The sequence below is a fragment of the Saimiri boliviensis genome, chromosome 4 (assembly GCF_048565385.1).
Source record: "Saimiri boliviensis isolate mSaiBol1 chromosome 4, mSaiBol1.pri, whole genome shotgun sequence".
In the NCBI taxonomy this organism is placed as follows: domain Eukaryota; kingdom Metazoa; phylum Chordata; class Mammalia; order Primates; family Cebidae; genus Saimiri; species Saimiri boliviensis.
Window position 1 is genome coordinate 130,504,429 of NC_133452.1, and position 13,788 is coordinate 130,518,216.

A 13,788-nucleotide genomic window follows, 5' to 3' on the forward strand; every position below is an offset into this window, starting at 1 on the left:
CATGCAAGATTACATAGTTTTAGCAGAGATATGAAAACTATAAGGATGAATAAAACGGAGATAAAATAAAAATACATGAACAGAAATAAAGTATGCATTCGACCAACTCATCAGCAAACTTGGTACAACCCTGGAAAGAATCAATGAGTTTGAAAGAGATAATAAAATTACCCAGAGTGAAACACAAAGTGAGAAAATGAGTAAAAGTACATTAAAAAAAAAAAAAAAAAAAAGGCCAGGCACAGTGTTTCATACCTATAATCTCCACACCTTTGGAGGCTGAGGTGGGAAGAATGCCTGAAACTAAGAGTTAAAGAGCAGCCTGGGCAACATAAGGAGACTTTGTCTAAAAAAGAGAAAAGTTAAGTGGGCATGCAGGGTGCTGGTTCCCAGCTACTCAGAAAATTAAGGCAGGAGGACTGTCTGAGTTAAGTTGTGGGTGGGGGTGGGGCTGCAGTGAGCTGTGATCGAGCCACTGCACTGCAGCCTGGGCAACAGAGTGAAACCCTGCCTCAAAACAAACAAACAAAGGTGATGTAACCACTCAATATGGCACTGCAGCTCTTGGATGCTCTGTTCTGTTTTTCCCCCTACTCTTTTCTCTTTGTATTTCACATTGGGTAATTTTTATTAGGTATCTTATTGAATTAGTTTGTTAAAAGATAAACATATTATTTTGGTTGGTTTACTTTTTACCATTGTATTTTGAAATAATTATAGATTCAAAGGGAGTCACCAAGAAAGTACAAAAAGATTCTGCATAGCCTTCATCCGGGTCTTCCCAGTTGCAACATCTTACATAACTAAACTACAATATCAAAACCAGGAAATTATCCTGACATACATGGTCAAACCATTTTCAGCAGGGGTGCCAGGCCGTTAAATGGGGAAAGGACAGCCTTTTCAACAATGGTGCTGGGAAAACTGGAAGTCCACATGCAAAAGAATGAAATTGGATTCTTACCTCACATTATAGACAAAATGAACTCAAATGATGCAAAGACCTAAATATGAAACCTAAAACTACAAGACTCTTAGAAAAAAACATAAAGGAAAATCTTCATGACATTAGATTAGGCAGTGATTTCCTGGACATAACACTAAGGGCATAGGCAAGATAATAAAAAAAATAGATAAATTGGACTCCATCAAAATTAAAAACTTCTAACTGAGGGATGGAAAACCAAATACCATATGTTCCCATTTGTACGTAGGAGCTAAGTGGGTACTAAGGTATGGGTACTCGAAGGCATAGAGAATAGTGTAAGAGACAATGAAGACGAAGAATGGTGGGAGGGTGGGAAGAAGGAGGGTGAAGGGGAAAAACGACATATTGGGTACAATGTACACTACTTAGGTTACAGTTTCACGAAAATCCCAGACTTCATCACTGTACAATTCATCCATGTAACAAGGTAACAAAAAGCCACTTGTATCCCAAAAGCTATCGAATTAAAATATATAAAAAATATAAAAAATTCTTATTATTGAGCATCTACTATGCGTTCAAAACTATTTTAGATGCTATATATTTGCCACTTCATTTAATCCTTGACATTACTCTATGGAATAGATAATAATATCCTCATTTCGCAGTTAAAGGAACTAATATTCAGATAAACAATGTGGACATTATAAAGTAGAGGCAAGAAGACAATTAGGTGCTTTTGCAGTAATTAACTTGAGTGAAATTGTTGATCTGTGAGAATAGAAAGTGAATCTCTTGGGAAGATTTTACAAGGTTATTGTTTTTGCATGAGTGATTTTTTTTCCTCTAATCCCTCTTTTCATACGTAAAATATAGATTTACTGAGGCTAATCAGAGACTCACAAGAATGTAAGGACTTTTGTCTTTGCCTACCCTCCCTCCCTCCTTTTTTAACCCTTTTTGAAAAAAGCTTGGATCACAGATGCTCCTGTGATTTGTGTCTTCCCCAGGTGCATCCTGAATGTTGGCAAAACAAACCTCTAATCGACTGAGACCTGCCTCAGTCACTTTTTGGCTTGCAATGGAATTTCCTTCTTTTTAAAGCCTCAATAGAATTCCACTGTATATACATACCACATTCATGTGCTGAATGACACGGGTTGATTTTGTACCTTGACTATTGTGAATAATGCTGCAGTGACCATGGGAGTGTAGATATATTTTCAACATTCTGATTTAAAATCCTTTGTTGGTATCCTGGAAGTGGCATTGCTATTTAATATGGCAGTTCTAGTTTAAATTTTTGAGGAACCTTCATACTGTTTTCCCTAGTGGCCATACTAATTTACATTCCCACCAACAGTGTGCAAATGTTCCCTTTTCTCCATGTTCTTGTTAACATTTGTAATTTTTTTCTTTTTGGTAATAATCATCCTGAAAAGCATGGACTGATATGTCATCAAAGTTTAAATTGAATATCTTAAGTTTTCCAATTTGAAGATACGAGTATTCTCCCCAAAATATTACTGCTAATGTTGCTTTTTTGCATGAACCATGACCTTGAGCTGAGTTGGACACTTGAATTCTTGAGTACTTGGACATGAGCTTAAGTAGGACTGAAATTTTTTTTTATATAACTAAGCATTAGTTCCTCTCCCTACCGGTAAGAATTTGTAGAAGAAGGAGACATTATAAAGATCTCGTAGAGAGATACTTACGGTTTGTCTGAGAATGAAGGAACATAGTGACTACAAATCTAGAAGCTGGAGGAAGAGCTGTCTCTGGAAATATCCCAGGCATCCCTAGAAAACCAGAAGTAGAGACAAACATGTATGTTGCAAAGAGTGACCTGTGTGGGTTAGCTCTGGGTGGTGAAATCACCAGTGGTCCAGCTGAGGTGATGCATGGATGAGACTGACTAAAAGAAGAAACCTGTAGAAACTGGCCAGGAAACAAAGCTCCATTGTACAGCAGGTCCATAGCAGGCAGCCTGGGTTTTCATCCTGGTCTTCTTCTGTCTTCAAGGGCCATTTCCATACAGCATGAGAAGCCATGGGACTGGTGGGGTCTGGACTCCTTTGCAAGATCACCCACCATTTCCCTCAAGTGTCCCACATGCCTTGTATCACCTGACTTTCTGTCTTCCTACTAAAGCTTTTTTCACATTCTTAGTCCTTCACCCTGTGGCGTCCTCCAAGTCCTTACCTGACTTCCACTATGGAGTTTCCCCATGGCCACTTGCTTAAAGGAGGCACTGTTTGAGCCCAGCCCCTGAATGCTACTAATTTGACTTTCTTCAGATTTTTTAAACTGTCATTTAAAGAGACAACTGTTTAACAAGAAAGGGCCTATTTTATATGTGTCATGAAAATTTCATGTAATTGGTTACCTAAAAGCTGATATAAGGGAAATATGTAAGTAGCTTCACAAGGTTTTGAAAAATTTGGAGATAATTGCTTGATACATTTTTATTAAAGAAAAATGATATTCTGGGGAAGTATTTCTAATTATGTTACCACTGGCATTAAGGAGGCCACAGAACCTTTCTGAATGTACAATATTTCTTTATTCTGAAAGTAATTGCAGGATAGAATCCTGGATAACCCTTCTGGTGACTGGGTGACTCCTATGTTTACGTTTAACCACACTGACCAGGCACAGAGTCTAAGAGATGCTGACCAGGGAAGATGATTTCTCCCTTGATTCCACAAAGAAGGAGACCACAACTTTTTCTTCTGACCCGAAAGAAGAAAGGATGTGTCCTGGATAACAGCAGTGTCTTTATCCCATCTACCCACATGGGGTGCATGTGTTCCCACTGAGGCCAGGCGGGTGATCTGGGCGAGGCACTTGGAATTAGGACACTTGTTTGAGTTGCCTTCCTCTGGCCATGCCAATAGTGGCTGCCCTGACTAATGGAGCAGGGAGAGGAACATTGCAAAAAACTGTAGAGAAGGCTGGGTCAGGGGGACACAGCTGGGAGAAGCCCAAACCAAAGCCTTTCAGATGAGTTGTTTTTTCTGTTTGTTTGATTTTGTTTTTTTTTTTTTTTTTTTTTTTTTTTTTTTTTTTAAAGACAGTTTTGCTCTTTTCTTCCAGGCTGGAGTGCAATGGCATGAACTTGGCTCACCGCAACTGCTGCCTCCTGCTTTTAAGAGATTCTCCTGCCTCAGCCTACCGACTAGCAGGGATTACAGGCATGTATCACCACACCCAGCTAATTTTTGTGTTTTTAGTAGAGCTTTCACTATGTTTGCCAGGCTGGTCTCGAACTCCTGACCTCAAGTGATCTCCCTGCCTTGGCCTCTCCAAGCGCTAGAAAATTACAGGTATGAACTACCATGCCTGGCCTTAGATCAGGTTTTAGCCAGTCAGAAAATGGCTCTAAGCTGACACTTTTGTTGTTAGTTGAAAAGTGCGTGACCAGGTGTGGTGGCTCACACCTATAATCCCAGTGCTTTGGGAGGCTGAGGTGGGAGGATCACTTGAGGCCATGACTTTGAGACCAACCTAGGCAACAAAGCAAAACCCTGTGTCTAAAAAATAATTTAAAAAAAGGTTGTCAGAATGATGGTGCATGCCTGCACTCCCAGCTACTTGGGAGGCTGAGATGGGAGAATCACTTGAGCCCATGAGGCTGAGGCTGCAGTGAGCCATGATCATGCCGATGTACTCCAGCCTAGATGACAGAGCCAGACCCTGTCCCTAAAAAAGAAAAGAAAGAAAAGAAGAGAAATGAAAAGAAAGGAAAAGAAAAGAAAAAAGTCTGTGAAGAGGCCTGTGAGATTGGGGAATCCCGAGGTTTGACGCAGCCTTTGCCTCCCAGCTCCTGAATAAACCTGAAGGAAGTTTCTCCCTTAGAACAGGAAGGAGGAGATGGGCCAGAGGCCTCCATTCTGAGGGATGCTGAGGTGGGGACTGAGAGGACATTGAGGGCACCTTCAGGTCCCTCTTTGCCTGTTCCCTCTTGCCCCCCCATTCCATTGCAGGTCTGAGTTTGGTGTTCCTCCTTTAGGCTTCCATTGCAGCAGCGGAGACCCTCCTTAGACTGGGGTTACCCTGCTCCTGAGTACACCACCGCTGCCGGCAGCCCAGTGGCAACTTCCCCAGTCTCAGGTGATCTAAAGCTATGCACAGAATAATACGGCATATTGGAGTCACTCAGTGCTTTCCCGGGCCACTATTCAAACCTCTTGCTACAGCCTCTTCCCTGTTTCTTTTTACCTGGGAAACTTACATTCTGCTTTTAGATCCTATCTTCTACTTCACTAATATATAGGGAAGAGCAGGAGGAAGGGAAAGAAGAGAGGTGGAGGTATTTATTGTCTTGGTTAGTGTTACCAGTAATGGTTTTTGGGCATTGTTTTAATTGCTTTATAACCACTAGTACGGCCCCTAGCCATCGGCAACGGGAGCCTGATAAGTAAGAAATTTATTTATAAAAACACATTAGTACCTCTGCCATTTTTGATGTGATGTGTAGGGCTGGCCCAATACAATCTGTGACTCTAAACATTTGCTCCATCATTAAAACAATTCAGCCCCCAGGAAATGCTTCTTCTCGGCTTTTGTTCTCTGTCTTTAAAACTAAATGTGACTTTGTCTGAATACTGAAAAATTTGTGTATTGTCCTTTACTGATGTCAGATGCACCTGTTTCATGGTTCAGGGAGGATTTAAACAGCTGAAGAACTTAAAAGAGAAAAGTCAGCAAATACTTTCACTCAAAGAGCATGAATGCAATACATTCTTGCATAATAAAGAGTCACCTGCCAGCAGGGCTGGGTGTCAAGTTTTTTAAAAAATGCATTTTGTTTTGTTTTCTTGTTCCTCCAGTTAACCTGATAGTTACACATAACAGTGGAGGAGCCTTTTGTAATTTTGAGCAAGTCATATTAATCTTAAATTTGTGTATGTGAAGATCTAGATGTAAAATGCATGAAACATGATCCACATTTTGCAAAGAGAAGCCTGGGACAAAAAGGAGTTCAGTAATTTGTTGACTCCCATAAAGCACATTAGTAGTGGAACTGCAACTCACCATCATTTCCTTCTAAGAACTTTGCTCTTCTCACCAAAACTTAAGGCTCCTCAGAGTGTCTAAGACAATAGAAATGAACATTTCTATGACAACAATTTTCTTTTCCTGAAATATTATCCCCACTTAATTTGCCCTACTAAAAATCCCAAGTATAAGAGCAAGTATAAGGTTGTAAGATGTCTACTATTGAATCACATTTGTCTTTTGCTGCTTAAAACCCCTAAGCCATTCAATCTTCAGTTATTTGGAAATCTTCACCTCAAATGTTTATCTTGTGCAATTTGAAGAAGAAACAGTGCCAGGCATTAGAGTGAGAATCTTCATGGAAAAAATGTCTGCCCAGAGGCAGATGAGGTCCTTCAGCTCCAGTGCTGATTGGTTCCTTTCCTAGGGACTCTCCAATCCTACCACACATGGAAACATCCAGAGGTTTTTATTGTTTCCGGCAGGTACATAAGATGCATTAGGTTTGAGCTGTGTTGACTACTACTGCTTTTTCCTTGGTCTCAATTATGTCTTGGAAGATGGCTCTGCAGATCCCTGGAGGCTTGTGGGCAGCAGCTGTGACCTTGATGCTGGCGATGCTGAGTACCCCAGTGGCTGAGGGCAGAGACTCTCCCAGTAAGTGCAGGGCAGATGCTCTGGAGAGCCGACACTCTGGGAACAGGCTCTCCTTAGGCTGGGGGATGGGGGTGGTGACCTCTATGGTCCTGGACACAATCTTTTATCAGGATTTCCTCTCTTTTGGGAAAGAGAGCTACGTTGCATTACCATTTATCTTTTAGTGATGAGGTGAGAACAATCCCGTCCCCATCCTAGAGGCTTACGCCTGGGAGAAGAGAGAGGAGAGGAAACAGGAGACAAAGTGTACGTTTACTACCAGTGACAGGACAAAGTGAGCATGGGCTTATTTTTGAAGACATGAATTTCTCCAGAGACACAGCAGGATTTGTCATTTCAGCGTGCCCCAAGACTTTGCCTGGACTAAATATTATGAGATCTTGTATTGGGAAATGTAAAGCAGCAATGGTGTCTGCAGTCTCTGTATTGAAGGAAAAGTAGTCTGTGTTCCTGACTGAGTGGAGCATTTGTGGAGGTGAAATCCTGGTACTGAGGGAAGCTGACTGGCTGACCACAGGCAGGGAGTCTTCAGGTTTCACTGATTTATGGGCAAATGTCGGATTCAGAGACCTGAATTGATGGTGGACTGAATTTAGTAGAAAGGAGGACGTAAAAAAGGGAAGTAACACATACTGTGAAACCACTCATTTCAGACACAGGACAATACTTAATATAAATTCTCTCTCTCACTCCTTCTAACATCCTGTGTGTAGATATCATGATTTTCTTTTACACAATTATACTTGAGATATGGATATTCTGTTACACAACCTGCCCAAGCTGGTGAATCTAGTTTAATTGGAATCTAGTTTATCAAATTGTAATCTAGTTTATCAAATTCAAAAGCTTGTGCCCTTTCCATGAATGTTTCTAAGACTCAGAGGTGTAGGTCTTTTCTAACACAGAAGTGAGTGAACCTCACACGGCACCTGGGAGGGCAAATCCAGGCGTGGGAAGGAAGATATTTTACCCGGGGACCAAGAGAATACGCGTATCAGAACGAGGACAGGCTGCATTCCTGGACCTGTCTCGTCATTCCCCTGAACTCTCAGGTTTATGTGGATAACTTTATCTCTGAGGGTCCCAGGAGCTCCATGGAAAATGGGATTTCATGCGAGAACACCCCGATCCCTCCAAGTGCAGAGTTACATGTAAAATCAGCCTGATGGCCTCTTTACTGGTTCACAGGCTCAGGCTTTCCACTTTCCTGCCTGTAGGAAGGCGGTTCCCGAAGCCCCCGGGGAGGGCGGGCAGGGCTGGGCAGAGCCACAGGGACGCGGTGTCCCAGTCCGGAGCGCGCGGCACCGGCCGGCGGGAACTGGAGGTCGCGCGGTGAGTCCCAGAGCGCAGGGCGGAGTCGGGGCGGCGGCTGCCGGGGCCGGGCTGGGGCCTGACCGAGCCGCCGGTGGCTCCCCGCAGAGGATTTCGTGTACCAGGTGAAGGGCATGTGCTACTTCAGGAACGGCACGGAGCGCGTGCGCCTTGTGACCCGATTCATCTATAACCGGGAGGAGTACCTGCGCTTCGACAGCGACGTGGGGGTGTACCTGCCCGTGACGCCGCTGGGGCCGCCCGACGCCGAGTACTTGAACGGCCAGAAGGACTTCCTGGAGAGGACCCGGGCGGAGCTGGACACGGTGTGCAGGCACAACTACCAGCTGGAGTTCCCCGCGATCCTGCAGCGGCGAGGTGAGCGTCGCCCCCCCGCGAGGCCCAGCCTTGGCCGGGGCCCGAGTCTCTGCGCCGGGAGGGGAGAACCGGCCTCTGGAGCCCGGGACCCGTTCATTCCACCGCAGGGGACGGGGGCGGTGGAAGGGGTGGTGGGGGCAGGTTCATCGGAGGGGCGGGGACCTAGGGCACAGCAGGGGCACAGGCAGAGTTGGGCAGGCGCCTAGTGTCCCCCCAGCCTCCCCGTCCGTCGGCCTTGTCCTCTGCTCTGCAAGTTCTCGCCTGGTGCCTTGTGCGTTTTCCTCCTCGTACTTTACCTTTGCTAAGCTGTTCTCTCTGCCCTGACCGCCCGCCCCGCTAGCACCGCCCCACCCAGCGAGGCCCACGTGCACGGCTCTCCCCGCAGGAAGCTTCAGGCTTGGCCTGGTGGAGATAGGGCTGCCCCACGACGGCGTGCAGGGCCTCCAGCAATTACAGTTGTGAAATAAGATATTTTGACTTTTAGCTTCAAATCATTATTCATCGTAATTCCGTTTTCTTAAATGGCTCTCGCTAATGATGGAGCTCTTTGGGGCGAGAGACTTTTAATTATTGCATGCCTGGTACCTGACACATTGACTGGAATGTGGTACGAGTGCAATGATCTTCTATTAAATTAATGAATAAATGTACTCAGCTGCCCATCCACTTAGGTTCAAGAAAAAAACAGGTAAACAGAGCCTTAAAAATAGACTTTATTAATTATTTTCTATCATTTTGCTTAATACTTTAAACTCTTACTGGTTTGGACTTTAATAGTTTGTGAATACAAAGTCTGAGGAAAAAAACTACTAAAAATAAAAACAACGCTTGAATGATATTGTAGGCAGAGTTTTAATTCTTAGAAAAGCTGAACAAATGGCACAATGCAAAGAGCGGAAGTTTTGGAATAAATACGTTGAAGCCATTAAATTATTGGATAAAAAGTTTCTTATAAAAATATCTTGTAAGGCCCCATAGTTGACTGTGATTTCAATCGGACTCCATGAAGGAGAAGCTAAAGAAAAGTTCAAGTCCAATGAAACCTTGATCCTTCTGGGTGATGGCTCATGAGTGCCGTTTAGTTGGGGTGCCACCTGCTGACCCCAGCAAATCCCGCTTATATTTATATGTTCACATTACAGGCTCATTACCCCAGGCCAACCTCTGCACGGATCTCAGAATATTTTCTATGAAGAACATGCATGATAATGTCTTATTCCAGAACAAGAAAGTAATTCTCAATAGCAAGGGAATGGAGTACGGTAGACAGCTAGTAATTAAACTCACTGATGTGATAAAAAGAAATTAAGGAAAAAAGAAAATGAGAGAGCACATTACTAAACACAGAAAGCATACATTAAATGTTTACCATAGTTTCACATTAAGATAATAACGGAAGGTAAAGGATGAGATGTGTACAAGAGGTGGGGAAAGGTGTGCAATTTTTTTTTTTTTTTTACCATGAGCAGCAATCTGAGAAGATAAAGGAATTGACTTATGGGCAAACATGATGTTTGATCAGGGTTACTTGTTTTCAAAGTCTGCCTACTTTTTTTTTCTCAAATATTATAAACTTTTGAAATAACATTCTTTTTGATTTTTGGTGTCTGTTACTATGTTGCACATTCTATAAAGGCAGGAACCATGGTATGTTATCTTTGGATTCTCAGTGATTGTCAAATTTTTTTTTTGAATGAATCTTAATCCAATCCAGGTATCTTTCCATTCTTGTTCCAAGGTTCATTCAAATTTGTATTTTTGAATGAATCTTAATCCAATCCAGCTATCTTTCCATTCTGGTTCCAAGGAGGGACATTTCCTCATGGTAGATGTGCTGCGTGGTTTCACATCTCACTCCTGTGTCTTTTCCTGTCTGTTACTGCCCTCAGAGAAGCCTACAGTGACCATCTCCCCATCCAGGAGAGAGGCCCTCAATCACCACAACCTGCTGGTCTGCTCAGTGACAGATTTCTATCCAAGCCAGATCAAAGTCCGGTGGTTTCGGAATGACCAGGAGCAGACAGCCGGCATTGTGTCCACTCCCCTTATTAGGAATGGTGACTGGACCTTCCAGATCCTAGTGATGCTGGAAATGACTCCCCAGCATGGAGACGTCTACATCTGCCACGTGGAGCACCCCAGCCTCCAGAGCCCCATCACCGTGGAGTGGCGTAAGGGGATATTGAGTTTCTGTTGCTATGGGCCCCAAGAGACAAAGGGCAGAGCTCCTTCTGACCCATCCCTTCTCATCTCTTATCCCTGATGTCACTACTGAGCTGGGAATCACAGGAGACTAGAGCACCTCTTCTGATGGCAAGTGCATCAGAAGAATCCTGATCTCATCACCTTTCCAGATGCTAGGGAAATTACATACTGTTGCTCTGGATCCTAGTCCTGATAGCTCCGAGGGACTGATTATTAGGGCTAGTGACTGCGATCTTAGGGTCTAAGGTTATATATGAGTTCCTGAGGAGTGGAGATCTGCTTCCCTGCTCTCTCACCTACCCACTGTATCCAAGGACCTATTGGCTGGTCTTTCCCTCCCTTAGGGGTGGTCTGAATGGAGAACTATGTTCCTTTGATGCCTTCACCTCCTCCACCTCAGAACGGACGTCAGCTCCTCAATGGACGTCAGCTCCAGGGATGCTATGGGGTGTAGGGACAAACACTGACACTCAGACTCTGCTTCTTAGGGGCTCAGTCTGAATCTGCCCAGCGCAAGATGCTGAGTGGCGTTGGCGGCTTTGTGCTGGGACTGATCTTCCTTGGGCTGGCCTTTATCATCTATCACAGGAGTCAGAAAGGTGAGGAACCGCAGGGGAAAAGGGGAAGATGTGCTGTGACCCAGACCCTCTGTTCAGAGAGGACCTGCCTCTGATGTAGCGATTTCCTCCTGACCCTGAGAGAAAGAAGCCTGGGCTGGAGGTGGGAGGAGACAGGACAAGATTGGAGGAGGCATTGGAATCTGATTTTACTGGGTGAAAGGTAGCCCTGTCACAGAGTTGACTGATAGAGCTTATTCCAGGATGGCCTTACTGTTCATCATTGTCTCACTGGCTCCTTAGTAAAGCTTCCTCCATTAAGACGGTCAGAGCCTCAGTCTCCTTGACTTCTAGAGACATTTTCATTTGTTTTAGGGGATTTTAAATTAGGATGCTTAAGGTCTTGAAGAACATGGGTGGGAAGAGAATATAACTCTACTTAAGTCATGTGTATCATTTTCCTTTGGGATAAGAGAGTGGTTGTTTGTGTAATGAGACCTTTTGAGACCTTTCTTTGCATAGCTTCTTTTTTTTTTTTTTTTTTTTTTTGAGACAGAATCTTGCTCTGTCACCCAGGTTGGAGTGCAGTGGCATGATCTCAGCCCACTGCAACCTCCACTTCTTGGGTTCAAGCAATCCTCTGCTTCAGCCTCCCGAGTAGCTGGGATTACAGGTGCCTGCCACTACGCCTGGCTAATTTTTTGTATTTTTAGTAGAGGCGGGGTTTCACCATCTTGGCCAGGCTGGTCTTGAACCTCTGACCTTGTGACCCACCCATTTCGGCCTCCCAAAGTATTGAGATTACAGGTGTGAGCCACAGTGCCTCGCCACGTAATTTTCTTTTGTAGGACCTCAAGGGCCTCCCCTAGCAGACGATATTTCAGCTGTGATCCAGTGTGGGGTGGGCACAGGTATAAGAGGGAAGAGCATGGGCTGACTGTACCTGACCACAGTGGTCTCTGTTTGTGGCCTATTTGCTGCTCTGAGGATCAAGACTTAGGGGAGAAGTTTGCCAGTTTCTAGGAATCTCCAGAGATTGTTCCCCAGAAGCAAGCCTTAGCTTCTTGTGAAATGTGGGGACAGAACCACAGCTTAAATGTTAGACAGTAGGTTGATGCCCACTTTGTGCCACATTTTGGTGGCTACTTCCTGTAGGCATTTTCCAGTGACTGAAAGAGGCCACTAGTGGTAGGAATGAAGTATCACCCAGTTTCCTAAAAAGATTGAGCTCTTCATATTCCCCAAAAGAGCGACAGCTGTTCCCCCACCTCGCACACATCTGCATCAAGCCGAAGTTCCATGTCCTCATGAGCTGATTTCACCTTTGCTCAGATCTTGGGGGAGGTGATGATGCTACACCCTGGACTTCAGCTTTCTCTGTCTGAAGCTGCAGGGGGCCCCTGAGGGGTGGGGGAGATGGCAGGCCCATCAGGGTACCCTGTGCTGATTACGCCTCGTCTCTCTTCTCCAGGGCTCCTGCAATGACTCCTGAGATGATTGTAACTGGGATGGGTTATCACTCTTCTGTAATGCCTGCTTGTCCTGCCCAGAATTCCCAGCTTCCTGTGTCAGCCTGTCCCCCTGAGATCAGAGTCCTGCAGCGGCTCTCACGCAGCCACCAGGTCATCCTTTATCCCACCCCAAGGCGGTGGCTGTGACTCTGCTGCCTGCACTGACCCAGAGCCTCTGCCTGTGCGGGGCCAGCTGCAGCTGCTCAGGCCGCAAGGGGTTTCCGTTCCTGTTCTCTCCTCCGACTGCTCAAGAGAACCACGTGAAGACCATTACCAGACTTTAGAGCTTTTAAACATAATTAAACATGATTCTGAGTTGTCTGTATTCTGATCTTCCTTAATCGAGCAGAGGCAGGAAGTCACTGCAGAATGAAGGAACATACCTTGAGGTGACCCAGCCAATCTGTGGCCAGAAGGAGGGCTGTACCTTGAAAAGGCACTGAAAGCATTTTGGGCTGTGAAGTAAGGGTGAGCAGAGGAGGCAGAAAGTCAATTCAGTTGTCACATCATTTACGGTTCTTTCATATTGGTGTTCAGTGCAGTGTCCTTAGAATACCCCAGCCTGTATTCTGGTTTGGTGAGTGCTGTGTAAGTAAGCATGGTAGAATTGTTTGGGGACAGATATAGTGACCCTTGGTCACTGGTGTTTCAAATATTTTGGCAAGTCACATCAATCAAGAATAATTTTTATTTTTAAGAAAGCAAAACCAGCAATAAAAGTACTATTTTTGATTCTAAATGATAGAAACCCAAATATATTTTGTCCATGGTACAAAGGAAGCCTAGTGTCAAGTTGATTTCAGAAGTGACTAGTTCCAGATATTCACTGAGATCTTCACCTCTCTCTTTCTGTTATGTCTCTATCTGGGCATCTGTCTCTTCCTCTGTGTCTCTTTGTCCCTGTATAGTTCTTCCGTGTCTCTCTGCATCTTTGTCTCTGTTCCCTTGCTGTGTCTTTCACTACATTGTTGCCTTTCTATTTTTCTAATCCATTGTCACTATTTATCTGCAGTTTTTTTCTATCTCTGTTTCTTTTTGCTTTTATTTTTCTGCATTTCTCTTCCTTATCACTTCATATTTTATCTCATCTCTCTCTCTCTCTTCGTCTCTCTCTCTCTCTCTCTCTCTGTGTGTGTGTGTGTGTGTGTACATGTGTGTCTGTCTGTCTGTCTTTGTTGTAAATGTTTCTAGAATGGCTGCCAGAGTTTTAACAACTTTAGGAAAGATTCTGATTGGC

At 44.3% G+C, this 13,788-nt stretch overlaps 1 protein-coding gene across 2 annotated transcripts; it reads left to right on the forward strand.

Moving 5' to 3' along the window:
* Nucleotides 1-6,424: 6,424 nt before the first annotated feature.
* On the forward strand, nt 6,425-13,310 carry LOC101053828 (HLA class II histocompatibility antigen, DQ beta 1 chain-like). Of its 2 annotated transcripts, XM_003926401.4 has the most exons (5): nt 6,425-6,589; nt 8,009-8,278; nt 10,168-10,449; nt 10,972-11,082; nt 12,512-13,310. In XM_003926401.4, the coding sequence occupies exons 1-5, from the start codon at nt 6,481-6,483 to the stop codon at nt 12,523-12,525; spliced, it is 786 nt and encodes a 261-aa protein (XP_003926450.3). In that variant the 5' UTR covers nt 6,425-6,480; the 3' UTR covers nt 12,526-13,310. The 2 variants fall into 2 exon arrangements, with proteins under 2 accessions (XP_003926450.3, XP_010335469.3); XM_010337167.3 differs by lacking the exon at nt 12,512-13,310 and having other exon boundaries at nt 10,972-11,156.
* Nucleotides 13,311-13,788: the final 478 nt, after the last annotated feature.